The sequence below is a fragment of the Pocillopora verrucosa genome, chromosome 8 (genome assembly GCF_036669915.1).
Source record: "Pocillopora verrucosa isolate sample1 chromosome 8, ASM3666991v2, whole genome shotgun sequence".
Lineage (NCBI taxonomy): Eukaryota > Metazoa > Cnidaria > Anthozoa > Scleractinia > Pocilloporidae > Pocillopora > Pocillopora verrucosa.
Window position 1 is genome coordinate 1557464 of NC_089319.1, and position 27606 is coordinate 1585069.

A 27606-nucleotide genomic window follows, 5' to 3' on the forward strand; every position below is an offset into this window, starting at 1 on the left:
CGTCTCCCCATTTACCGACTGAAATTCCCCTTCTCGACTCACACAGTTCACATCTCAAAAATTGACATAGGGATTCCAAACTGATGACGAAACGTGTTCTCGCGTCCTTTAATAATAAAGGGAACTTTATATTTACAACTTCAAACATTCTGTACAAAAGTTTTCCTTAAACATCGTCCATTGCCAGCCATTAATATTGTCTTTCTTGTTGCAAGGGACTTCTATCGGATTTTACAACAAAGGCAGATTCAGTATAATTCACCAGTCCTGAATTAGACTAGATAGTAGATCTTGGTCTCTTCGACATCTCGTAAAATAATTCCTTGTTGCACAATGAGTACAATAAATACCAGTCGACAGATTGAGGTAAATTCTATGAAATGTCAGCTGTCCTTTGGATGAAAGTGTTCGGCGGCGAATGCTCTAGCTTCAGCGATTCTTGAGCGGCTAAACATAACATCAGAAAGCAATATGGTTCTTGTAAAGTGAAGAAAAATTACTTCCAAACCTTACATTTTCTGATCGTTTGTAATGAAAGTGAAACCAACAACTCATCTATGGGAGGAATTTCATTAACTTAAAAATATACCTCGATAGCTTCACATCTCTATAACATCTCTTAAAAATAAAGCGAGGTGTTTTCCTTTTTCACAGTGAAAGGTCTCCCAAGTGGCTCAGAATTGGCGCCTCGGTAAATGGGAATTTTCCTATCAGAAACATTTTTCTGTCTCAAGAAAACTCTCGTTTCTCGGGTTATACTGACCTGCTGCATCGACTGCCAGGTCTTCCCTCCCCAGCCGTCCCGGGTCGGGAAAAGTTACTTGATTCTCGGTCCAACGCAGACGCCACTGAAACAAGAGTAACAAAATGATTAATGAAGTTAATTGTAGAGCTCTTCTATATCGAATTTCGATTCAAGGCATTCGAAAAAGACTCGTTTTTTAAAAGTTTTCATCGTTCGGAAAAAAAATTGAGTTTGGCCTGATCTTGACTCAAATCCTTCAAAAAAACGTCATTTGTTGGAAACGAACGTCTCATTTTCTTATTAAACAGTAAACCATGAAATCTTTCTGTTCAAAGTAACCACATGTATTTGGAAACGCAGCCTTCCTTATCGCTTCAAAACCCCTCTCAGTCAAAGAGACAAATCTCTAAGAGGTTTTTTCTCGATCTAGGTCGCGTGGAAAGGAAACATTTTGGGCGTTGAATAGATAAATAAGACAGTTTTTTCTCAATGTAATTAATGCGTCCCTCTACCTGATACAGGATGGTCGCGTATGGTTAAGTTCGTTTTTAAAGGCAGAGATTCAAACAGATCTTTTACCATATCGAACCTGCAGGAAATAAAAAAAAAGCAAGGCAGCTACACATTACAACACATTACAACATGAACATTTCCAAGCGCGTGCTAGATAACTTATCAATAATCGCTTCTAGATCTCAAGCGAAGAAATAAAAGTACCATGCGAAACTTTCTCACCTTGAAGCGATTGACGATTCAAAAGACGTTTGTTCAAGTTCTGTTGCTTTAATCTGCTCCTCGACTTGTTTCGCACTTAAGACTTGAAAAAAAAAGGAAGAAAACATCGATAATGGTTATTGTGGGATTCAATCCAAAATTTTGTAAAAAAATAAATACACACAACCCTCCTCAAATCGAAAGCTTCCATACCTTGTGATGCAGACATGGGCCTCATTGGGGGAGGCGCGCGTGACTGACCTGTACTTGGTCTCTTGCGTGACACCTGCGTGACAAAAATTATCATGAAAAGAAGGGAAATAGCTTTTAAATAGAATAAGTACAAGGCCCAAAATAGGAGAAAGAGAAACTAAGCAATGACATCAAAGTTCAATAAACCAGACTTACCTTATCAAGGATTTCCAATGAAGGAAGGTTTTGAAATATATGACGATGACAACTATACAGCAAAATTATAAGTTAGAGCAAATTAATAAAAAGATCTGAAATTAGCTCAAAGCATTATACATTGTTTATCATTTTCCCTGCTTTTTCAATATGAAAAACTAAGTTTAAGGAAAAAAACCTTCCACTGGGATGACAAAAATGGCTCAATCAAATCATTTGTTAACTGTTTGTCAAACATATTTTAGTCTGACATATGATCTGAAGTAACACATATTACATTATAAACAATTTATGTTGTATTAATTTTATGATATATTCTGTCATCACTTCAGCAAAACATGGCTGCTTTATCTTGTATCAGGAAAACATAATAGCTTACCTAAATGAGTCAGCAGATTCACATGGATTTCCTGAAAAAAAAGTATGCTGTAAAAACTTTTATTTTGAAAGAACAAATCAACCATTTTTTTAAAGCTATTTTGTTGTTTACTAAGTTAGTAACCTGAAACATGAATTCCTTGAACTGTCATGGGAGACTAACCTAAGTTAGTATCATTATTTAAGGGAACAAAAAAAAAACAACTAGCAACTAATGTTACCTGCCACAGTTAGTTCTACAAGGGTGGAAATGCTTGACAATGTGAACTGTAATGAAACAAAGGATACTATTGCTTTGAGAATTATTCATCAGCCAGATCGTCTGGTGAGTGAATGAATAAACAACAATATGAGGATTAAACAAAGTTTTTTGATAATCACCAGTTCTTCTACAGTTGTAATGGCATTGTTAGACACATCCAAGATTTCCAAAGATGAAAACTGACTGGCAAACGACTGCAATGGAAATACAGCAAGGTGGAGTAAACCAAACCTGGGAGGACTTTACTGCAGATAGAGGAATTATCTTTAACCCTCTAACTCCCAGATCAAATTTTTAATTCTCCTCACTGCCAACCATACAATTCTTATAATGTTAGTTGAGAGAATTTGTTATTGGATCATCTAATTATTCCCAAATTGATATATTTCTTTATTCTCATCACTTATCTGGTTGATATTGTATTGATATTGTAAGGAGAAATTCTCTCTCGGTCACTCATGGGATTTAAAGGGTTAATTCTATGACCATTTACTCGCTTGGTTCTCCACCCCTTACAAGCATTGATTCAAGAAAAATGTACAGTGTTGTGTTCAATATAAATATATATAATTAAAAAAATATAAAATTTGTCTAGCAGTACTACTGCGGCATTTAGTGCTCAAGAAATACACCAAAAAAAAACCTTCCACAAAGCCACTAGATAACCTAACCTTCACTTCTGATATTCTGTTGTTTGATAGATACAATTCTTGTAGAGCCCTGCCAATATAATAAAAGTCTCATTATTGCTGAAATCAAAAGACATCTTATACATCTAATACTACAAGTAAATGTCAATTGCTGGTGTTGCAAATTACATAAAATTATATTTCAGTGAGAATGATGAAAATTAAGTGAGCTTTTGGAGAACTAAAAGATCACAACTCTTCTGTTAGTCAACATGAGACAACAAGAAAAAACAAACTTTACCTCAACTTGCCCAGAGAATCCATAGAAACTATTTTATTATTTTCCACTCTTAAAATCTATTAATGATAAAAAGAAAACTTGTTACAAAATCATATGATTGAGCTGCTCCTTAATATACTGTAACAGTTTCCCAAATACTTACAGTTAAACTAGAGATGTTCCTCAATCCAGATAAATCTGAGATTTGATTTTTTGAGACATCAAGTTCTTGAATCTAAAAGAAATTGGTGAGTGACTTTGAACAACAATGTAAATCTAATTATCTTTTAATAACAGTGCACTTACATGTAAAAAGAGAGTCAAACCACATTTTTTAACTTCTTACCTTTTTACATCTTCCTAAATCAGGAATTTTGCTGACTTTGTTGTTTGAGACATCCAGCTCTTCAAGTGCTGGAAGGGCATTGATGGCCTGCCAAAAGCAAATGACATAACTATCAATGTATTAGTATGGTCTAACCAATTACCAATATATTTACTGGTACCTGAAATAAACTGGGATTGGCAGACTGCTTTGTTGTGAACAAGATGCCTTAACAGCATTTAGCAGAACCACTTTGCATACCTCCAAGTAGGTGGTCAGTGATGGAGAAAGATGCTATGGTCAAAGTTATAGAGCCTTGCCAAAACATTTCAAGCCATCCAGCCTCCCACCCATCCCCCTCCTTCCTGACTTCTAAGCCCCAATATGTTAAATGCTGGAAATATCTGATCGACTTAAGCATAAAAAAGTGTTTCATGCCAAATTAATTTTAGACATGATGTGCTGAGTGGTAACTAAATATATATGATAAAAGCAGAAATAAAATTTCACAGAATTATTTAAGGATCCACATAATTATAAACAAAACCCAAATATTTTTAAAGAAGTAACAAGTCACTTACAGAAATATCTGTGATATTATTGCAGCTAATGTCCAGGGTAGTTATTTGTGAGCAGCACCCAATCTCCCTGAAGTCAATCTTGGAGAGACGATTGTTATCAAGCCTCAGAACTTTGAGTTTTCTCACATGCTGTAAACCTTTGCCTTGAAAATAATCAAGAAAAACAGATCACCATGAAATGTCGATCAATAAAATTTCAGTTTAAGTTGTCATTTTTGAGAGGTCTAAGAAAGCAGATGATAATACCTACAAACTGTATTGTAACAGAGTTAGGGGGTCCCTTCAACTCCCCGAAGTGATTAACATGTAACTTCTCCTTGTAATATTCATACATTATCAAGCAAACAGGTAATGAGAATTCTCAAACTTATCAGGCAGAAGTTATCTTGATGCAATATCAACAAATTAATAAGGAGATGTATAGCAACTGGAGGGGAAAACAAACAATCAGATGTTGGGAATTAAAGGGTTAGCAAACCAATAAAGGTTACTTGTTCACATTCTAAAAAACATTTCAAATTTGTAGCTTGAAGTGTGTGAGCTTACCTATGCTTTTAATCTTGTTATGTTGTAGAAGAAGATTGTTCAGTTCTTTACAACTAGACAAAGAGAAGGTAGACAGTCATAAATTGAAAATTCTGTTTCATCTGCTACAATGAGACATTCAGCTTACGCCAAAATTCCATGATAAATCTGTCAGGAAAAATTCAGTATGGGGCTCAAAATGAACCAATTATAGAGGTAAATCAATGAATTGGATGTAAAATGAAATTAAAAAAATAAAATAAAATAAAAAACATTCAAAATGTGATATCATTTAAAATTACTAGTAATATTGGACAACTTGTAAATGAAACTCTTAAATAAGTGTGTACGATATTTTAATGTAACTTCTAGAATAAAACACTGATGTGTCACAATCCTGTGGCATGAAATAAAAGATTTAGCCCCAAAAACATACAGACTTACTTGTCTAAACCACTGATTTCCATAATCTCATTGGCATAAAGCTTTAGTTCTCTAAGATCCTAAAATATCAGAAAAAGATTTTCTAAAAAACCTAGAAAGAAGCAGGGGCAGCCAGCAAAAAAGGTGGCATGACAACATTTCTGACTGGTCAAAGCTTGGCCTTGGCTACTAGACCAAGGCACACAAAATCGTTAACTCCAAAGAGAATTAAGTTGTGCATGTGTACATTCTGCTTCCAGCAAAGGTAGTGTTCTATATTGAATACAGACAAGCAATTATAGCATTATTATATTGACATCTTAATCAAAAATAATCGTTGCTTAATGTTTCCTCATTGTTATATCTTGGAAGTTATTTGTGATAATTAATCTGCTTTTCTTTTAAAGAATTGTATGCACTTTTATAACGACATGGTTAATCAACTTACACAATTTTTCTCCAGGTCACCAGGCAAAACATGCTTTATTTTGTTGCATCCCAAATCCAGGATTTTAAGTTTTAGAAACTGAATAAAGCAAATGAACAAAATTAGCAATTAAACAGGGTGATATTGTTAAAAACATCTAAAGACAGGTCTGAAGTTTTTGTCGTATCCTTCTATCGAGTTAATTTATTAATCTGATAAAGTTAAAACAAAATCTAAAAGCTCTTAGTTTACGTATCAGCTCACAATTATAAACAACTGTACTGTTGTGTATTTCTAACTGGGTTTTATGACAGAACAGGGAAAGTCCCATAATACAATGATGACTAACAAAATTGATGCATATTTCAACTGCCAATAAAGGGATGTGTTTACGTGTATCTTGTTTAATTATATATGAGATAATCTACTTACCTCCTTTAGGCTTGGCACTTGTTCCAGAGATTGTCTGTTTAGATTGATCTCAAAAACCCTTCCACTGTCAACTTCTTGACATCTTTCAAGCTGAGTATAGTATACACGATTGTTTAACAACAGCAACATTTTTGACATTCATGAGTCAAATTTAGTACAAGCAAACATTAAAGGAAAATTCCAAGGTCAGTCATACATAAACCTGGCAGTGATCACGGACTTGAGAGTTGTGCAAAATGCTAGAATCACTTGAAGGTTGGTTGTTACAGGAAAAAATTACCTCCATTATGGTACTGATGCTTTAATAAACATTCGGATGATGAGGAGATTTTGGAAGGAGGAGTTCATCAGATCTTATCAAGCTAGATAAGCTCTCATATATAGTGACAAAGTACTCAACAGTTACAACTCTCAAACCAATCACTGTTATTATATGTTCAAATACACTTTCAGTTTAAATCTCAGTTATAAACCTGTACATCTGAAATTGAAAGATTTCTAATTTTGTACTTTGGCATGCAGCAGAGTACATTTGTGTATATTATGTTTTGCCAACTATTAGTAACATCAGTTACTTACAATCTCCCGCACGCTTAGCTTTCCCAGTTCCCTCTCACTCGTTGAAGATTGGACTCGTTTCTCCTCTGATTGTTTCTTAGTAGATTTTGTTTGCACAGGTGACGCAGACTTTGATTTTAATTTTGCCACACCATCAGCAAAAGTCTGCCTCTGCGATCTCGACGTAGAAAACATCAAGACTGGATTCTTGAGATCTACCCGCACCTATCCCTGTATCTCAACTTTCTTATTATTCCAGAATAAAGGAGGTTCTATAACACACATTTGTACTCAAACAGAGTCCTTGCGTGGAAGAATTTGTCAAGAGAAATATTATTTTCCACTTAGTATCGTTAAATTTAGCCGCCATCTTGGATAATAAATCCCATACGACACTGGGAACGTTTTAATCATTCCCAAGAAGCATTGCAGATGGCGCCATTTTAGCGCCCTGATTTAAATATGGCGGACGATTTGCTCGAGAAGGAAATGCAGTCTTTGGTCAACAGATGCTTTTCATGGGAATATGTAAAGCTTGCTGGTATTTTAAAGATATATCTGGAGAAATAACATACTTGCAAGCTATGGCACCGTTCTTCGTTTCAAGATCAAATGACATTGCAACGCGCAGTTCAGTTTCAGAAACTTTTGCGTCCCCCGTCGTTCATTAGTGCTGAATACGGAGATCAATTCCTCAGAGTGTTGGACGTTACGAGAGGGTTTTGGTACAGAGGATTAGTCATGAGGCCATTGCGCATCTTGAATGTTGCCGAGAAAAATGATGCGGCTAAAGAGCTGTCTAGGATAATGTCCCGAGGACACAGTTTGAGGGTAAAGTGTCAGATTTTTATAATTATGTAACACTCTTAGCAATTATTAGCTTGTTTCAAACTGAACAAAACAAAACAGAAAAAAAAAAAAATAAGGGGTCGATCCTGTAAGCTTCTGTCGGGACATTGCCAGTAAATGTAGTAAATATTTTCGTCTGTACATCCTGGTTAAGCAAAACCCTCTATAGCTTTAGGATTTCATTGCTTTTAGTTTATTCTGCTTTGTCATTTATTTATTTATTTATTTATTACAATTCAGTGACAATTAACAACATTATTGTTAGGGTAGTCTACAAAGAGTCATCGGCCCCATACAAAGGCAGACCTGACCTAAAAGAAAAGGAAAAAAAAAATGGAGAATATGATATATCCCACAAAAACGTCAAATTAGAAATAAATGACAATCATCAAACTGAGATACAGTGTATGAAAAAAGAATTAAAAATTCAGTCATTATTAGTTCATAAAAGCTTTGCCAGTGTCTTCAAACCAATCAGATTCACAAAAAATAAAGACAGTTGTGACTTGGCCACTCATGGTTTCTTGTGCTTGAGGCCAGTTCTCATTGGCTTGTTGTGTTGTGTCTCTCTTATCTGATTGGTAGTTGTAATGACTTCAAGTTTGGTTCCACAATATTTTAACATTACTTGAGAGTGCATAACCTAACTGTACCTTTACCAAGCTTTTTTCTCTTTATCATTCGCAGAGAGAAGGTCTCTCAAAGTTCAACAAGATTTATGAATTCGACTACAACATTTTGGGAAGTGTAAGTATTAATATTTAGCCTCATGAAATACTAAACCTGAAGTCCACCTTTACTGTACTGAAAGAAAAAAGTCCTCATGAGAACAGTGCTCATGAAAAAAAAAAGGCCTTAAATTAAATGGGTCACAATGGGCAGGTAGATTCTCCTTCCAGATGATCTAGTTTTCCTCTGTTAAACGCAAGGAGAATTTGATGCTCTGTGGAAAGTTACTTATAAAAATACTTTATTCGATCCACACATCCCCATTCAAGGGATGGCATTCTTAATTGTTTTTATCTTCATTTTCAAACAGAATGCTAAAATGGTGATGACATCTCTGTCAGGACATATGATGACTTTAGATTTCACAGCTAGTCATCAAAAATGGTAAGAATATATTATGTTATTCTGATAACTAAAATAATTTTTAAAATTTTGGGCCTAATGTTTTCTTTCTTTAGGTATAGTTGTGCTCCTGTAGCCCTGTTTAGTGCTCCAGTTACAAAATATGTTGGAGAAAGTTATCTGCCTATTAAGGTGAGAGACTGATCCCACAACTACCTTTGTCCATTCCTTCTGTAAAAAGACTCCCTAGTCTTTTCATGCAAAAAATTACATTATTTAATATGTTTTAATGTCTTATGCAATTGTACAATTATGATAATCACAGAGGACTTTAGAAAGAGAGGTGAGAGGCTGTCAGGTGTTGATCATATGGACTGATTGTGACAGAGAGGGCGAAAACATTGGCTTTGAAGTTATAACTGTTTGTCAAAATGGTAAGTTACTTATTCCAAACTTGAACAATAAGCAATTTCATTTTTATTGCAGTGAGTTTTTTGAAATTGTAAATATTGAGCAAGCACTGTAATTTTCACCTCTATCAAGTGGTCATGGTCACTCTTTACTGGGTCCCAACAGTCTGTTTTTTATTGTCTTTCACCTATATTGAACAGTCACGTAAAATGGAACCACTCAGATAAAACTAACTGTAATCTTTCAAGTATATTTAGCCCATGTTTATATCTCAAAATCAATGCTAGTGGTGTTTTTGAGTGTTTTTTTTTTCACATTAAGTGGTATATTATGTCAGGAAATGATGTTATTGTTGTCGTTTCTAATGGAACCCTTCACTCTGGAACCTGTATCAAGCGGTGAACTTGTATTAAGAAGTCACCTAGTCATTCCCCTGTGGGTGACTGTACTAGGCACTCAGCTAATGGGTACAAACAATACTGGGGGAGTGGGAGGTAGGGTAAGTCAGGGGAAAACAAGAGAGAACCAAAACCCTAGCAGAGACTAAAGTGTTTAGAGTATTGAGAGATCTTTCTTGTATTGTTTGTTTATATGCTAGTAATACATCATGCTATTTTGAAAAGGCCTGTGTATATTATGCAAATGAAGTCAACCTTTGTCATGTCATAATTTCCTTTCAATTAATTTTTTGCAGTCTGTCCTAATATCCAAATTTATCGTGCAAAGTTTTCAGAAATTACTCCTGGGTAAGTAGCTGGAGACACCTTTGTTTTAGATGAATTCTTCCTAGCAAAATTTGTAAAAATATACAAACAGTGGGAATTTTAAACTTTTCTTAGACTTATTTTGATACTACATCTGTGTAGCAGTTTTTTTTTTCACTTCCAGGCCCATTTTGAGGAGAGTAAAAGCAGTTTTATCACCCTTAGTGATGTGGTTATTATTACTTAAATTGAAAGTTTGTAACACATAATGGGAAATTTGCAGCGTATTTTTTGATGAATTTCTAAAAGTTTCAAATGTTCTCTTTGGGTACCAACCTACATTGTGTAGAACACTATTATTTACTTTTAATTACATTGTTTCAACAATTGTAGCTCAGTTTCAAGAGCCGTCCAGAACCTTGTTGAACCTGATTTATTACAGTCTCAAGCAGTGGATGTTAGGATGGAACTTGACCTAAGGATAGGTAATTTTTTTCTTTGTCACTTGTGGTAATGTTACTTACAGTAAGTCCAGTGTTATACTGTACATGTACAGCAGAGGATGATGTTAAATGAGATGTGTTGTAACAAATCTTGTTGACTGCATTAGGACTAGTCTTAGACTTGGGTTATTATGATAATCTTGAACAGGCTTTTATTTGTCAGAAAGGGTCCATTTAATTTAAGAGCTGAGTGTAGCAAGGTCCAGTGTGCATTTTTTGCCAGATCTCTTTCAACCTCAACAATTTGTCTTTTTTATGTACTCTGGTCCTACTTCTGCAGTCAATCCTTCATTAACAGTTTTGATACAGAATGAAGTGATGACAAACTTTTTTTTTTGAAGAAACATGATACTTGTAACAATAATTGGGCAGTTTAATGTGGTGTTACTTATTTTGTGAGAACAATTGATTTTTGTTTATTTGTGTTGCCTTAGGAGCTGCCTTTACTCGGTTCCAGACATTGAGACTGCAAAAGGTTTTTCCAGATGTTTTGAAGGATAACCTTATCAGTTATGGTAAGCATCAATTTTAAAATATTACTAGTAACCTTACAACCACATTTTGTCATTAAAGCCTTTGCTTTTTTATGGTATAAAGTAATTCATTCAGTGCATTGGATGAAACAATATATTTGTGACACAGGCACACTGGCAAAGAAATTAATGTTTTTTTTAACAGAAATTGAATTTACACGACTGTATGGCCTCATGCTCTATCACTGAGCTATGGGATGTATTTGTGCACTGATGGAAATGCTAATTAAAGATTAAAGGAGAAATTTTTCAGTTAGCAGCAAAGGAATATTCAGGAAAAGAAAATTTGATTAGTTGTCATCATAGTTAGAGATGATGTTTTGATTTTTCAACATGAAGTAGTTGGATTTTCCTGAAATGAAAGTTTGCTGTATTTGATTTCATTTCCCATAGGAAGTTGCCAGTTTCCAACATTAGGATTTGTTGTTGAAAGAGTAAGTAAATGTTGATATCTAAACTTTGTAAACAGAAGTAGAGAGCATACTGTACAAACTTTCCATTCTCAAAAACCCTAGCTAAAATGGATCTGCAATTAATCTCCTTTCAGAATTTTTCCAGCTTTGGTTTGTTGCTTTTTTGAAAGTCTAGTCAAGTATTGTTATTTCTATTTCATTAGTTTTAAATCTATAATTTTTTTGTCATTGCCAATCAGTATAAACAAGTCCAGCAATTTGTTCCTGAAGTATTTTACAAAATTAAAGGTACGAAGTTATTTTATGTATTGATATATAATTGTGCTTGAAATGTTTTTGAAAAAAAAGGGGTGGTGAAATTTACAACTAAGATTTTCAGATAAATAAATTTTGTTAAGCCAAAAAATTTGACCTTTTTTTCCTTTTAATTAGTTTCTCATGAGATGGAAGAAACAAAAGTAGATTTCAGCTGGAAGAGGTACCATGGAACTTAATTTTTTTTAATTTCCATGATTAACTTTGTGAGGGTTTTGGCTGAGTTTTAGCATCCATGTTTTGATGAATTGCTTAATTATACAAAATATTTATTGTTACAATTTTTGAAATCCTTGTAGAGGCAGACTTTTTCACCGCTTACCTTGTCTGGTCATCTATCAGATGTGTTTGGAGGTATAACACAAGTTTTTGTTTAAACTATTTTAAATGTTTTTGTAACTGGGGAATAACTTAAAAATTATATAAACTACATTTCCATCACTTTTTGGGCAAAAATTTATTTTTTATTATAATAATAATAATATTGTAATAGAATAAAAAAGATGTCTTCTTAGGTTCAATTCTTCATGAGGATTCTTTGTCCCGCACTTGTTAAGTAATATTATTATTATTATTATTACTACTATTATCATTATTATTTTTTACTCATATACCAGAATCCTACGGCAAAGGTTCTTACCACATCATCTCGTCCCAAGAGCAAGTGGAGACCTCTTCCTTTAGACACTGTGGTAAGTGGAACCATCATTATTGCTTGTGAGTTGATACCTTGTTCTTTTTCTTCAAAAACACCTTGCAATATTTACATAGACTCTATAATTATAATACATTGGAATCTAGTGTATTTGGGTGATGTACAGTTCACTTAAGAGAACATACACAATACATTTGCAGGAACTTGAGAAACTTGCCTCTCGAAAATTGAAAATAAATTCCAAAGAGACAATGAAAATAGCTGAAAAACTCTACAATCAGGGGTAGGTAGTAGTGGCATTTCTAATTAAAGGAGCTAATGGTATATTCTTGGTGCCCTGCTGAAGGCCATGTTTAATACAGTTACTGGTACTCTCTTAGTTTGAATGTGATTAAAAGTACTGGTATCAACCTATTTTTGCACTATCTTATGCTTGGTACATGATGTCACTGGCTGTGAGTTGAAATTATGAATCAAAAATTTTCGTAATGAATATTTATCCTATCATAAGGTCATTGAATAATAAATTGTATCCTGATTGTCCTGATTCTTGAAAACAGACATAAAGATCATGTAGAGTACCTTTGTTACTTTGTATATTAGATTCATCAGCTATCCTCGTACGGAAACCAACATGTTTCCAAAGTCGTTGGACCTGCAGCCCCTTGTTCAAAATCAGACTGTTGATGGAAACTGGGGAGGTAAATGGAAATTCATATTTTCATTCATTCATTTTTTCATTTGTCATTCATTTACTCAGTGCCATTGATACATTAACTTATAAGCTGTGTTGTAACTATTATTTGAATAATTTCCACTAACATCATTTTGTAAGTACCTTTTAAGTTATCTTATGTGGTTGATATCATTGCAAAGCACTAGTCTTGATTCTAAGGTTGGACTACTGTAACTTTAGTATAATGACCTGGTATTTTTTTTCAGCTTTTGCAGCTCGTGTGTTGGAAAGAGGCCCCAGCCCTCGACAGGGCAACAAAACAGACAATGCTCACCCTCCTATTCATCCAACAAAGCATACAAACAATTTACAGGTTTGCTTTTTTATCAAATGCCAATACATGCTCAGAGATTTGACACTGCTTTGAAGGATTTCTGAATGATAGCAATTCTGTCAATAATTTCCCCCCCCCCCTGGGATATTCCACCATAGTCCATCAGAGCTATAAAATGTCACATTTTGGAAACTGCATGTTACAAATTGAATGAAATAAGCTTATTTTAGATATACACAGAGCTGAATTTAAGGTGTTGGTCCATCAGTTAACAGTGAGTGCATAAGTTATTTACATGTACAGTAGTTGTGTACCATCAACCAATATAGCATTTTGAACCATAAAATATTCCCCAGATCTGCTGCCTGCTTAATATTTTATATTTCAAGGTTATCCTTAGTTCAGGCTTTTTCCTGGCTAAGTGTTGCTACACAGTGTCCATTTGGTTTAATTTGATTTACAGGGAAATGAAAAAAGATTATACGAGTTCATAGTGAGGCACTTCTTAGCTTGCTGTTCTGAGGTAAGAAGATTCCTTTGTCTTGAAATTATTTTAATTTATTGTGTTTCTTCCTTAAAGCTATAGAATTCATTTATGCCTTAAGAGACAAAGAATAGCCTTGTACATTTTCCATTTTTCATTGTTATACTCCATGGGGAATGGTTGGGTTTGGGTTGGATTAAGGGGGAGCAACACATAATTTCCTGTGATCATATCATTGCTTAGTATTCATGTGTGAGTTATCTTTGTGGTTATGCCTTTACTACCATGATTGTAAATCCTCTTCTCAGTTACTGAAAATGTATTACTTTTTTTTTCAAGGATGCCAAGGGTCAGGAGACTAATGTGGAAATTGAAATTGCTGGAGAGAAGGTCTGTGTTATACAGCTTGTTGAATCATGAGTTCAAGTCAGAAAATGAGCACCAAGGTGTCAATGAAAAGTCTTTTCTGCTTGATAAAAAAAAACCTTTGCTCTTGCCAGTAGAAGAAGGCATTTAATATTGGTGTGCATTTTTCACAGTTTACAGCCACAGGACTTATGATCATTGCAAGGAACTATCTGGAAGTTTATCCTTATGATAAATGGAGTGATAAGGTAATTCAGTTTCCTTTCTCCAGGATTTAACTTACATTTGGCCTCCTTTTTTCAAAGAAAAATTACTTAAGAACTTTTAAAATTATAATATCATGTTTTTACACCAATTGTGGAGTGCTGCTGTTAGCTCTTTAGTCAAATGACTGTCTTCTTTGCATAAGCTTTCTACATCATGATAATCATTTGCATTGATTCTCTCCTCTTTGAAGACAATCCCAGTTTACAATCAAGGTGAAGAGTTTCAGCCAAGTTCTATTGAGGTTTGTAATGTAACAGAATTCTCAAATAAAAAGTTCAAAGAGTGTTTGGCCTTTCTTTTCCTATTCCATGGAGTATTTTTTAACTAAATTGGGTGTGGCAATTGGGCTTCTCTCTCATGATGTTGATTTATTAAATTAGAATGTGTAAAGTGTACAATTAATATTGTTTGCAGATGATTGATGGGGAAACCAAACCACCTCCTCTGTTAACAGAAGCTGATTTGATTGGTCTGATGGAGAAACATGGCATAGGTAAGGAGTAACTCAAGAGTATTTACAAATGATTTTGTCTGATCATCCAGATCAGTGGTGAAGTACAAAGGACTGTTGTTGGTGACTGTCATTGTTGTCTTCATTGAGGGAATTCCAAGATGTTGATCTATCCATCTCTGAAGAAAAACAAAATTATCTTTATCCAAAGGACAGAGAAAAAAGGGAAGAAAATAGTTTCTGTTGTTACAAAAGTAATCAGCTGACCTAACGACAGCTTCACATCTCACATCTTCACATGGGTGGAGGGAAAAATTAATTGATGTCTTTTATCCTTCTTGCTACAGGCACAGATGCCACTCATGCTGAGCATATAGAGACCATCAAGAACAGGTGCTATGTGGGAGTGCAGCAAGATGGGACCTTCTTACCAGGACAGCTGGGAATGGGACTCGTGGAAGGTACAATGAGATCCTATCACATGACCCCCATGTTGTTAGTGACCATCCTGTTCTTATGGTAGAGATAGAGTATTTACCTTCTCTGGTTAATTTTCCTCATTTATGAAGAATTGTAAAGTTAAGTTAATCCTTAACATATTTTTATTTTAAAGGTTATGATTTAATGGGATTTGAGCTCTCTAAACCAAGACTGAGATCTGAACTTGAAGCAGATTTAAAGAGGTAAAGTTCACAAGTCACACCAGGAAGACTCCACTGCTCGCACATACCCTTTTTTTTTCTCATTTCTCTTCCACTCAGGGTTCGCATAGGTCCTGGAATACCTGGAATTTTACTTTGACATTTCCCAGGGGTGGAAAGTCCTGGAAATATGCTTAACTCAAGCAATAAAGTTTTTAGAATTTATGTTATAAAAAATGTATACAGACTAATGAGAATTTATTCTGAAATCTTGGGAATGAAATGGTTTAAGGTGAAATTTTGAGTGCTGGAAAAATCAGCTTAAGTCCTGGAAAAGTCTTTGAAATTTGATTCTCAAAAAGGGTACAAACCTTGTCCACTTCTTGGTCTTCAACTAACTGAGGTGAAGGTAGCAACTATTGGTCTATTGGTAAACATCTATATACAAAGATACAAACTAAAAAATAATTTTTGCAAACATAACAAAACAAAGGAAAAACTTAAATATGTACCTTGCTTAAAATATTAGCCAATTGTGTTTTCTTTTGTAGAATTTGTGAAGGAACAAGAAATAAAGATGGTGAGACAGATTATAAACCACTGACATAATTTAAGTATTCTCTTTAAACTTGCAATATCTACTGATTGGTGAACTTTGTCATTTAGATGTACTTGTGGAACAAATAGCAAAGTACAAGGAACAATTTGTCCAAGCTGTGCAAGAGGTTTGCTACCTTAATTTATGTCTGTTTACAGCCCTCTTTTACTTTGCAGATGAAAACTTGAAAATGAAGACATTTTTCTTTTTTTTTTAAACATTTGCAAGGAAATTCCTCTCAATTTAATTTGATTAATGGTTTAAACCATGTGGGGCTGCTGTAATTTGCTGATTTTTTTTAAGAATTGATTGATGTTTAGATTGTTAAATAATAATAATAATAATAATGATTCAGCTGTGAACAGTCCATGAGTTGGCTCTGCCTGTCCACTGTTTCCAAGTTAAATTGGAGCTTTTAAGACAGATGTGTTTTGTGACATTGTGTTTCACCACAGGCAGTCAAACTGGATCAAGCTTTAAGACCATACTTTGGAGATCCTCAAGAATTCATTGATGAAGGTTTGTATTTTTATCTCTACATCTATGATTATAATGGCCAAATAGGCAGGATGACAGTAACTAAGTAATTAAAACAAGAAACAAAGTACATGCCAAACACTTCAAATAACTTGTCTTACAACAGAAACACCAGTGTAATTATTCATTAACTATTTCTCCTTGAATTATTGAGCTTTCCACAGACTTTTCTTGTTTTGCCTTATCCTTTTGTTTGTTTGTTTTCCACTTAAGTTCTTGGTAGTGGGGATGAGAGGGGAACAGAACCCATGCGGCTTTGTCCAAGATGTAAAACAGAACAAATGGTGCTTAAAAAGACCAAAGATGGAAGGTACTTAGCTCATTTTATCAGCAAGTGTTCACAAGTGCTCCTGTTCAAACTGTTTACAAATACATGTTCACATTTTTTCAAAGGGCTAGTGTTGGCTTCACAAAATCTATAAGTATACTGGAATTTTTATTGATGTTTCATCTATTGATATTTTATTTATGTTTTCCCATGTTATCAATCTGCAGCTACATGGTCGGTTGTCAAGGATATCCAAGATGTCGTGCCAGTATATTCTTCCCTAAATTTGTTTTAGAGGCTTCAGTTGATGAGTCTCTATGTCAGCAGTGTCAACCTGGAGATGTACATCAAATTAGGTTCAAATTTAAGAGAGGCTCTGTTCCACCAATGATGCCTCTGGAGTAAGTTGACTTTTGATTGTTGGTGTTACCTTAGTTGTAATTGCAAGAGTTAAATCCTCACAGGGAACCCAGATTTTTCCTCTGTCCCCTCATTCCTGACAAATGTTTAACAACCTTTTCTATTAAATAAATGAGCACCAAAATGCTTATTTCTTACTCTTCACCTCATGGTATGTTTTCAAATTTGCTGATCCCAGCCGTTCACAGGACGCTCTCACACACTCTGTGGGGTAGTTCTTGTGAAATTGGAAGCTCCACGGCTCAATCATTCATCAAGGACTCAAATTTTTCTTTGTCAGACGCCTATGACAAAATGCTAGTGCACAGGGCCATGTCATGCCAACTTTTGTGCTTTTCCCTTGACTTAGCAGTGAATGTTGAACAGAAGTATTAAAATCTCAGTTAATCTTTTATCTCTTACCGATTTGAATTTCTTTTATTTTTCATGTCCATTTCTCTTTCAAACGCTTATACCTGTCCATTGTACTGTTGTGTTGGTAGTTACATAGGCTGTGTCGGTGGATGCGATGGAACTCTCACAGAGCTGCTGGATTTAAAGGATTTGACAAGGCTCCCTACTGAATCAGGTATCAACTTATTGTTTCCCTTGGTTAAAATGGCGGTCTCATGACGGCATAAAATACTGCTGGTTGTCCTGGTTTCAAGGCAATGTATCAGCTCGATTCTTTGTTGTAGTTTTTAGTATCGGTTCTTGCTAATTAAAATGGTTAAAATGTTGGTCTCATGACAGCATGAAATACCGCCTGTTGCCCGAGTTTCAAGACAATTTATGAGCTCGATTCTTCGTTATACTTTTTGGTGTAGTCTTTTTCTAATAACATGCAAACATTTCAATACGTAGGCGGTTCGCACACAAGAGGAAGCGGAAGACAAACCCCTCAGCCCAGTCACAGGGGTAATAGGGGTAACAGACTTACAGGGCGTGGTCAAGTGGTGCCCAACAGGCCTGCTGCAACACCTCAAGTTGCAAGACCACCCGCTCAAAGAGGAAGAGGATTTCAACCATCTGGTCAAAGTTGGGGGCAAACTGGTGGAAACAACACATCATTTGCAGGAGGTACTTGTTGAACTGAACGATTATATGTCGGGTTTTACGGTAAATTACGGGAGACTCGCGTCTAATAAAACCAGCGCTTAATAGAGTGATTTGGGGCAAAAGATTCAAGTCGTTTCTTTTTCATTTTAGGTTTTAATCAATTTCCTTCAGCTGGCTCAGGTGATGGGTAAGTACCACAGTCAACCAAATTACTAAGAAACCAAGGGAAACTAAGAAATGTACAAATGTGCAAAGCAGATGCGGCAATGATTACATTGAGCATCTACCGTCAAGTTCACATCAGCTATAAACTGTCATCGCGTTCTAACAGTGTAAAATCTTTCAAAGAACCTCTGATATCTGGGATATGAGCTTGCAATACAATGAGAACACAACAATGCTGTGTTCTCATTGTATGTCACGTTGTTGAATAGACATATAAAGTTCTGGGCCTAGTTAAATTTTGTTAAATAATAGCCACATTACAGGGAAGAACCTTCTCAGTGGAGTCACTATCAGTGATGGGAGAGAGCTGTGCTGGGAGAATTAGCCTGGTTAGGCAGTAAGTTTTGCTAGAATGTGGTCATATCTGAATGTTTGTTTGTCAGAGGTGATGAGAACTGTGTTGTTTGTACCTGTGGGCAGCCTGCAATGCTGCTGACTGTTAAAAAAGATGGACCTAATCAAGGTGAGTTAAGATCACTGTTATTTAGTTGTGTTATGTTTTAAAAATTAAGGCCGAAAAGTATGGGGCAATCTGAAATGATTAATATTTTAATTTTGACATTTTGTGCTCAGGTCGGCCATTCTACAAGTGTTCAAACAGAGACAATGGCTGTGGTTTCTTTTTATGGGCTGATGATGATTCTAGTGGTTCGTCTTCAACCTTTGGACAAACCGCTCCTCTGAGATCAGCCAGTAACTTAAACAGGAATAGTACAGGTATTTCACAATTGTTTTGTAATCATGTGCATTGTTCTCCAGCAAGTTTACATATGTGAGATGAAAAAGTGTGGCTGGCTCTTGATCAAAAATCAGTTTTCATTCGTGAATATTGAAGTGATTGATTATAGCTAGATTATGTATTTAATGAACTGAATTTAATTTTTTTTTCTCGGTCAGCTCAAAAAGTTATCGAAATCGTCAGTATATCTTGCGACTTTTCTTCATGTAGATCTTGAATTGTGGTTACAAATATGTATACCCTCCGTGGAAACGTATTGACGAATAAATGCAATTTTACTTTCAGGATTTAATTCTGACAGAAACTCAACTTTTCCACGAACCAGGTACCTTTTTGTATTTCAGTCCGAATAACTTTCATAGTTAAAATGTCAAATATTACATCTCTACGTGAAGTGAAGCCTCAAATAGAATTGATTAAAATGCTATCTTGGGTTATGTTAACATTGCAGTGGATCACTGGATGCACACGAATCTGGACCATCTTGTCACTGTAGTGAACCAGCAGTCAGGTAAGATAGTGTTACTATGATGAACGCAATTTCAAAATAGCTAAATAGCTTATCACATAGAAAAATACTCACATGATTTCATGATCCTACCATTCACAAAAGCGAATCGAATACGCGACTGAAAAATGAGGACCGACCTTGATGACTCCAAAGAAGAAAAAGCCCTCCAAAGTTACTATAGTCGCGTCTTTAAGAGATTTTTTTCCATATTTTACAGTCGCACAGTTTCCAAAGAAGGAGCGAACAAGGGTCGACCGTTCTACTGTTGTGCTAAACCTAGAGGCCAGGGCTGTGATTTCTTTGAATGGGGTGACACTACAGGGCCATCATCGGCCAACAGCAAACCTGGAAGATCTGCATCGACAAACAATGGAGGGACAAGGAAAAGAAAATGTGGCCTTTGCCACCAAGAAGGTAGGATATTCTAGGCATCTTAAGACACCTACAGTCTGTGCTCAACTATTTGGTGCTCTTTATTTGAAAAACCTAAGTTTCTGGTATTGTTTTAAACTTTAAACGAATTTCAACGAGTTGTTTATATCGAAAACTCTAGTTTACTCTTATTGTTTGGTTACCACGGTTAATGTGTTGATGGTTATTCTGGTGAAATAAAGCTCCGACAGAATACTAAACGTCCTAAAATATCAAGTATTTCCAATGTCAGGTCAGGTGAAAACTTCTCTCTCAGTGCAACCACGATTTTTCTGTACTTCCACTTAATTTCAAGAAAGGTTTCATATTTTATGGCACCGGGCACTTTTATTCAGTGTCAGATGTTCTTAGGAATCCCAAGACAGGAAGGAGACTTCGGTAATAAGAGAGAAACTTGCTGTTCCATGCTTGGACATTTATTCGTTAATTGCACAGACTGAGAACAAGCTAAATAATTTTCAAATAGACCGTGAATTGTTACTTGTCGCTGACTATCAATTTTCTTCTTTCATTTTTAGGTCATACCAAGCGAACCTGCCCCATGAACCGATAAAGACACTGTGCGCAGAATTAGACTTTTTTTTAATGTTGATACCAATATGGATGTAAATAGGCTCCTACAGAAATATTTCTACCAAATAATGGTTCAAATTCTTTGTCATGAAACTGGATTGTGATTGATTTTATACATAATAATATTACAATATTTATATGTACTTCTGGTTTCCTTTTGTTGTAGGAAATTTATACTCTAACGCCGTGCGTAACAAAATTGTGTAAGACTTTTGCGTCCATCCAAGTTAAATTCTTCGGTACAAACATCGCTAAGAACAAAACTAAACCTAACACCGTTGAATAGACTTCGGTACAGGATGAAATCATTGCATTTCACGAAAGAGGTGTGGTTGGAATGAACTCCTTTGAATTAAAGTGTCTACTTCTGTCCAGGCGTTAATTGTACTTTGGGTGATTCGTTATAGAATAATAGCTGTAGATCGCAACCTCAGAGATCAATGAGTTGTTAAATCATTTTACCAGATACTTTTATGTTCAGTTATTCATTGCGTTTTCTCTAATTATTGGTATTAGCCCTTAGAAATCTTACCGACAAAAATCAACAGAACAAGAAATTTTTTTAAGAAATTGGTTTAAGCCACACCCCAAGGGATTATAAACTCGTTGTGGCTTTAATTACTTTGTCGTGCAAAAGAAAAACAAAACAACAACGCTTTCAACACAACGGGAAAACATGATACGAGAGTTGATTTGAAAGAAACTCCTACTCTTGGTGATGTGAACAAGTGTTGGATTTTTAATGAAAACATCTGTCGACTAATTGCACACATTGGTTTTCTCTGAGTTTATGCCCTCAAATATCCGAGACCGTCCAACCGCAGTTGCTGGTTGCTGGTTCCTGTCCACTTCCTGCTTCATGGCACACAAAGCCTCGCTTATCGTTGTTTTTTATATTGGTTAAGCCAAAAGTTGACAAATAATTTCTTGCAGACAATAAAACTTGTGAACACAGATTTCCCGAAGCAAAATGATTGTCAGCAAAGACAAAGGAATTGAGACTTCATCACTGTGGTGTAAGTGATTTCGTAATTATTCCGCTAACAAAACAAAAATGGTATTTACACCAAGAATCACACCAAATAAATTGCTTGAAAAGTTGTGACGCAACTTAGTTTCCGAATAGCTTCACGTACGAGTCATTTAATTAATTACATCGGAATCTGAAAATGAAAACTTTGTCATTGTAAATTCACTATGATCATGTACCTTCCTGAAAACTATGAGACCTGAGGTTCTATTAACGTGGATTATAAAACTACAGTGTATAGCAATCGAACGATTCCTCCTCGAATTCGTCGGCGTTGAGAGTGCACCCCGACCAATCACGACAAAGATAACGTTTGTAACCATGTAAGGTGTGTGTCGTTCACGCCGGCATGTACTCAAGAAGATTGCTATCCCCAAATAGTACACACTCTATCCCGGAAGAAAGGTCCTTATACTTTAAACAGCGGAGCATTTCGCTCATCTTGTAATAGTTGACGCAAAACTGTCAACATCCAAATAGAAGATACAGTTTTATTTTGAAAGAGATATTATCAATAATTACCGTTGTGACTCCGTGGAACATTGCAATTTTTAAATGCAGTGGTTCTTCTTGGTGAACAATTACATAAGTTGCATTTCTGCGTTACTTGGTTTTACTTCTTAAACAAGTCCATCCAATACTAAATGAAACTGTTATCAAAAGCTAAAACTTTTCAAATCACAGTATTGAAAATATGACAGATTCAGTCGCTTAGAAGAGATAGTTAAAAATGAGACTTCAATGTCCGCCTCGATGTACAGCAGCACTTTGAAAATGGTCTTGACGGAGACATGATTATTGAAGAAACTCTCAAGAAAACCGGAGAATTTTGTCTTGATCACACTAAACTTCATAGAGAGTTCTTTCTTATAGGCTAATGTTTTTTAAAAGCAGTGATGCGATTTTTGAAATTCTTGATCTCTGTAAACGAGATTTTAAAATGCACAAGTGTTGCCTTTTCTTTCAAAACGCTGTCGTCATACAAAGGTGTAATGGGAATATAAAAGTGGACAATGTAAACCAGACATTTTTCTAAGATGTCATGCTGCTTGGCTGAAATGAATGAAATAACTGGTAACTTTAGTTTAATGCGGCTGGCCCCTTATTTTGAAGATAACTCGAACATGAAAAAAGTAAAAAAGCTTGATCGGAATTGATAATCAATTTCGATTGTTATGTATGAACGTCCAACTGAACAATACAAAAACGTTTGATGTAAGATATGGCTGTATGATATGATATAAGGACAAGAGACTATATATAATTTCACCACATGTGCGGGAGATTAAACATGACAAAGTATATTGAACCTTTAGTCGCGAGCTTTATCGGGGCGAAGAAAACTTTGAGTTGTTCTTGTTTATTCGAACTAGAAGTCTACTAATTTTCTCTGCTCATGAGCTACAGTTACCTCGCTGGTGAGGTGAGCATAATGTGGGTTCACACGTGAGAGAACTTACATCTTAAGAAAGACGGCGATAATTTTTCAATGATTCAACCAGTATTCGCGTTTCACATGAACACCTCGTTAAAAATAAATAGAAACTCGAATTTCCTGATAAATGCGGAAATCAAGCACTGTTGTACCGCGAAGAAACTTTTGATTTGCAAGAACCGGAACTCAACAAGCGCGTTTACTAGAGATAAATGATTTCATTATTGAGTTTATTGGCACCTTGAATCAGATCCCATGTGCTAATGCAGTCACGAAGAAAAGCACCCAAAGAATTGCTAATTAAAGCCATTTACAGCCAGTCCAATGTCGCGCGTTTTGACACCTTAATTGGTTTAATACAGTACCTTGATTTACTTAATTGTTGTGTCAGCCCCGCCTTAAAGACCCTTGGAACACAACACAGTCAAATACCTTTTGATTTCGACCAGTCACACAATTGAATGTAGTGAAAAGGCAACGATTATGCCAACACACTACAATACCTTTTCATTTAATCCTCGTTAATTGATTTAATGTTGCTAAAGGACTTTCACATAAAGAGTGATATTGGTAGCAACACAAATAGAATAAATGTGACTCGCCTCTGTGTTCGCAACGCAACGAAGCCAGCATTGTGAGAAGATTACAACTTTGACTTTCCTTGCGATCAAAAGGTTACACCCGATCAGGAATGGATCCTGAACAGCACCGTGCAGGGTTCTCCATTTCAAACTTGCTGGGATTTGACAAAAAAACTGAAGGCAATGACAAAACTCAACTGAACTTTTCGAAAAAAAACTGTGAGTATTTTGTATTGATGCGGGGCTTTCACTGTTTGATCTATCGCTGAAAAATAAATTTAAACTGTTCGATGTTTGATCACGATTAGTTCGATTAATTTGCTTCAGTTGACCTGAAAAACGAGAAACGTTAAAGGGAACAGTTGTGTTACATTCTGAAAGACACAACGCCACAAGAGTATTCCATGGCTAAACTTCAAAGCAGAATAGCCACATTATTTCTTAGTACTGTGAAACGTAAATAGTTTCGATTGCATTCAAATCTGTGTATTTTTTCACAAAGGACAGTGAATTGAGTCGATTGGTTACGAAATAATCAAGTGGTGCTACCAGAGCTGCCAAATCAAGAGAAAATCGAGAATGAATTATCCGCATGGAAACAATTCGGAAAAATATGAAAAACAGAGAGTCTGTGTATAGTTAGTTCCAAAGTATGAAATTAACCTTGGTTTTGTATCACTGATTTGTATTCTGCAACATGTCTTCGTCACAAAAATGCCGCTCGTTTGAATCGGGGTGAAAGCTGTGTATAAATTGCAACATGATGCGATGATGCCAATTTTCTAAAAATGTATGTTTTCTTTCTTTTCTTTTTTTTTGAATGAGAAGAACTCGATGAAACTTTCCTTAGGAAAAGTAGCTCTGAAAAATAGAAAAAAGCACGTCCGAAAATCGTGAGCAGCGTTGATAATAAGGCAGTTTTTAATGAACAAGCGACTCAGCATTGTGGTGTGTAATAGAACTCCTTTCATCGAAATGGTGTGGTTTATTCTCCTCCATTCTTAGCTGGAAAATCGCACATTCGGAGACGTCACTTACTGATAACTTAAGCAGGAATATACAGCCTTGTCAAACTCTTCTAAAAGTAAAATATTTTTCCTTAGGAAGATATTAGTTAGCCTCAAGGAAAGTTATCAGTCAAACTTTACCAAACTCGTATTTCACTGTAGAAATGTAACGTTAACATTTTTTGCGAAGTTTTCTCGTTTTACGCTTGCAATGCGTCCAACCCAAAAAAACTGTAGGCGACGACACTTTTTGAACAATCATGCATGTGAGGTTGGTCGGTTGATTGCTCGGGCTGTGACATTGTTCTTTGAAATGTTCACTCAATTGGGCGGGACTAATTAATGTTCTATAATCTCAAGGGAATTTTCGACAATTGGCTCTGTCAGGGTCACGAGAGAGATGAAAAACTTCAGAAAGTCTTGGATCAGCTAAATCCATCTTGTAAGCACTGCAAAGATTTGTAAGTGTCAGAAACAAGTTATGGAGATCTTTAGTGATTGTTAGAGGAGGAAAGTGGAACTTGAAAATATTTTAGTCCCATAAGATTTCAACTAAAGAAATTTCTGAAGAGGGATTATCCACTAAAGTCGCTCGCTTCTTAGTTTGTCAAAAGGTAATTTCTCCAAACAAAACTAACACATTATAAATCGACGGGTGAGGAAGATGTTAATGGTGATCGTGATGTGAAGAGGAAGATGTTGTGAATTTTTTAGACTTATGATCCAACTGGCATATTCTAACAGGCAAAGAAGAAACTAACGAGAGGATCATACCAAAATCCGAGAAAACAAGGCCTCCCAAAAGAACGAAGAGATGTACTGGAGGTGACAGCGAGAAGCGTTACCGAGCAACATTTGACAAGTCACAGATCTATCAGATGGAAAGAGTGTTTCTCCTAAACCACTACCCTGATGTAGCGGCCAGATCTGAACTGTCAAACAGCACTGGATTATCAGAAGCTCAAGTCCAGGTTAGCTCTTACTTACACAAAGCAATTGCAGGACAAATTTGAGTTGAAGTTTATTGTTTATCTTACCAACCAACTCTTTATGACTTACGTGTAATATCAGCTGGAAAAAATTCTTTAGCCGCGGTACTTTTCACCATCAGATAATCCTGTTCTATAAATGCAGAAGTGAAAATAGGGTCTTGCAATTTCAAATTGTAATAATCAACGGTGTGATTTGTTTTTTACAGATCTGGTTTCAGAACAGACGGGCAAAATGGCGCAAACAACAAAGAAAACGTCGCCATGATGTACCCACCATTTTCGGTTTAGGTTACCCGAGTCATTTGGCTCGCTTTTGTGGAGGTTTCGAACCATACAGCCTATTCCCATACGAGTATTACAACACCGACTTCTGGACATGCGCACGACAGCAAGTAGCGGCGTTTCAATTTGCCTCGATGCCAAGTTCACCCACGCCACCTGCCTCGTCCAGTCCCCACGATTCGTGCTCGCCCAAGTCCACCGACTCGGCAGCCTCCAGCTCGGAGGAGGCCCAAGGCGAGGTCGAAAATTTGGAAATTCGTAACGACTCAAGTCTGCTTTCACTTCGGTTGAGAGCTAAAGAACACATTGCCGCTATGGAACAAGGAGTTTAGAGAATAGAAGACGAGAATCTCATGAGCCTTTTATGTAGGGAAATTAGCTGAAAATAGGCCGTCAGCTAACGCAAGGGAATTTAGATAAGAGTTTTGGATTTATCTCGTGATATGAATACCTCGGAAATGAAAAAGTCTGTAAATATTTTACCGTTACAAATAGAAACTAGACGCTATTAGAAATGATAGTCCATTTTAGGGATTGCATATGACGCGAAGATGAATGTTGACAGCTTAATTCATACGAAGAGAGTTTATTTTAAGCAATGTTAAATATAAATTTTTTCCTTTCACATTTGAGAGAAAATTGTTTTTGCTTAGAGTGAATTGTTCTGTAAAGAAATAATAAAGCTTAAGTTTGAATATTCACAACATCTTTCTCCATTTATGCCAGTGAAGAACGTGACTCGAAATTTTGTGAGCCAAATATAAATACTTGCATGTAGCTTACGATAAGAATTAGCGTCCAAGAAGAATTAGCACTCAGAAATCCTCCAAGCAGATGAGACAGACAGGAAGTTTTTGACATCGGGGGCTTACAGATGGCCGGTCCTTGATCAATCACCTTAACCTGGGGTCATTTTAAGTGGTAAATAGATGATCCATTTACGGACTCTAAGTAGGGAGAAGGGATTTCGGCAGAATGGCTGCTGCAAAGTTCCATGATAGTTTCTATGAATAATCATACAGTCAGTATCTAGAGGAATTTGTCCCTCCAGACAAAGATTTGTTTTTTCCACTTTCCCCGCCACTTGAGAAAGACAAATGAAAACAACTCTTATTAAGGGTATCGAGTCTTTTCAACATCTCAAACAATCTTGTTTTCAGTATTTGACTTCTGTAAGATAACTTCGAAAGCAGGGTCTTGTACGTCTTCGATTACAACAGTTGGAAGACATATTTACTTAGGATCAACCCGGCAACTTCAAAACACCTTATACTACTGCACTTCCGGTAGCCCTTAAGCGGTGAACACTAACCTAATTAAAAATTTCATGGAGCATTCTGTTAAATCCGTTGAATTTCACGTTTCTTTTGTGGAAAGAAACACCATGTATTGGCTAAAAACAATAGAAAGTGTTTTGGATTCTCTCAGTTATAACTGATCCCGTCTCTTTCAAGAAAGGGCAGTGCTCCAAGGAAAGGGAGTGTGTGAAGGGGGAGGGGGTGAGTGGGGGGGGGGGTTCACTCAGCGAGCACCACAACAAATGTGCCTTATTTGGTTAATTATTTGATTCCACCCTTT

General features: G+C 35.8%; 3 protein-coding genes across 3 annotated transcripts; 2 read left to right on the top strand and 1 right to left on the bottom strand.

Moving 5' to 3' along the window:
• Nucleotides 1-73: 73 nt before the first annotated feature.
• LOC131787979 (protein phosphatase 1 regulatory subunit 7) lies at nt 74-7062 on the bottom strand. The gene is made up of 19 exons (XM_059105060.2): nt 6709-7062; nt 6130-6219; nt 5719-5796; nt 5292-5350; nt 4869-4921; nt 4323-4465; nt 3763-3849; nt 3580-3651; nt 3438-3493; nt 3179-3227; nt 2627-2701; nt 2467-2512; nt 2247-2277; nt 1868-1919; nt 1673-1745; nt 1481-1562; nt 1258-1334; nt 764-848; nt 74-447 (listed from the first exon to the last, which is right to left on the bottom strand). The coding sequence occupies exons 1-19, from the start codon at nt 6880-6882 to the stop codon at nt 384-386; spliced, it is 1446 nt and encodes a 481-aa protein (XP_058961043.2). The 5' UTR covers nt 6883-7062; the 3' UTR covers nt 74-383.
• An 86-nt stretch (nt 7063-7148) lies between these two features.
• On the top strand, nt 7149-21095 carry LOC131787977 (DNA topoisomerase 3-alpha). Its single transcript, XM_059105058.2, has 37 exons — nt 7149-7518; nt 8224-8283; nt 8576-8649; nt 8724-8799; nt 8933-9041; nt 9713-9764; nt 10116-10207; nt 10660-10740; nt 11152-11192; nt 11411-11459; nt 11604-11649; nt 11786-11840; nt 12104-12178; nt 12342-12424; nt 12745-12842; nt 13084-13190; nt 13615-13674; nt 13975-14025; nt 14175-14249; nt 14459-14509; nt 14683-14761; nt 15067-15180; nt 15333-15402; nt 15912-15940; nt 16027-16085; nt 16414-16477; nt 16709-16805; nt 16991-17164; nt 17666-17751; nt 18027-18242; nt 18372-18408; nt 18830-18909; nt 19020-19163; nt 19471-19510; nt 19637-19696; nt 19914-20110; nt 20647-21095. The coding sequence occupies exons 1-37, from the start codon at nt 7300-7302 to the stop codon at nt 20679-20681; spliced, it is 3135 nt and encodes a 1044-aa protein (XP_058961041.2). The 5' UTR covers nt 7149-7299; the 3' UTR covers nt 20682-21095.
• Nucleotides 21096-25096: 4001 nt separating this feature from the next.
• LOC131787948 (paired mesoderm homeobox protein 2-like) lies at nt 25097-26360 on the top strand. Its single transcript, XM_059105022.2, has 3 exons — nt 25097-25196; nt 25499-25725; nt 25953-26360. The coding sequence occupies exons 1-3, from the start codon at nt 25097-25099 to the stop codon at nt 26358-26360; spliced, it is 735 nt and encodes a 244-aa protein (XP_058961005.2).
• Nucleotides 26361-27606: the final 1246 nt, after the last annotated feature.

Coding starts and splice junctions, on each gene's coding strand:
- LOC131787977 (XM_059105058.2), top strand. CDS start 7,300: ATGACATTGCAACGCGCAGTTCAGTTTCAGAAACTTTTGCGTCCCCCG. Junction 14,510..14,682: donor TTCAGCCAAGTTCTATTGAG/GTTTGTAATGTA, acceptor TATTGTTTGCAG/ATGATTGATGGGGAAACCAA. Junction 17,165..17,665: donor CCACCAATGATGCCTCTGGA/GTAAGTTGACTT, acceptor TTGTGTTGGTAG/TTACATAGGCTGTGTCGGTG.
- LOC131787948 (XM_059105022.2), top strand. CDS start 25,097: ATGTTCTATAATCTCAAGGGAATTTTCGACAATTGGCTCTGTCAGGGT. Junction 25,197..25,498: donor GGATCAGCTAAATCCATCTT/GTAAGCACTGCA, acceptor ATATTCTAACAG/GCAAAGAAGAAACTAACGAG. Junction 25,726..25,952: donor TATCAGAAGCTCAAGTCCAG/GTTAGCTCTTAC, acceptor TGTTTTTTACAG/ATCTGGTTTCAGAACAGACG.
- LOC131787979 (XM_059105060.2), bottom strand. CDS start 6,882: ATGTTTTCTACGTCGAGATCGCAGAGGCAGACTTTTGCTGATGGTGTG. Junction 3,850..4,322: donor ATAATATCACAGATATTTCT/GTAAGTGACTTG, acceptor TGCTTTTGGCAG/GCCATCAATGCCCTTCCAGC. Junction 1,746..1,867: donor CATTGGAAATCCTTGATAAG/GTAAGTCTGGTT, acceptor TTTGTCACGCAG/GTGTCACGCAAGAGACCAAG.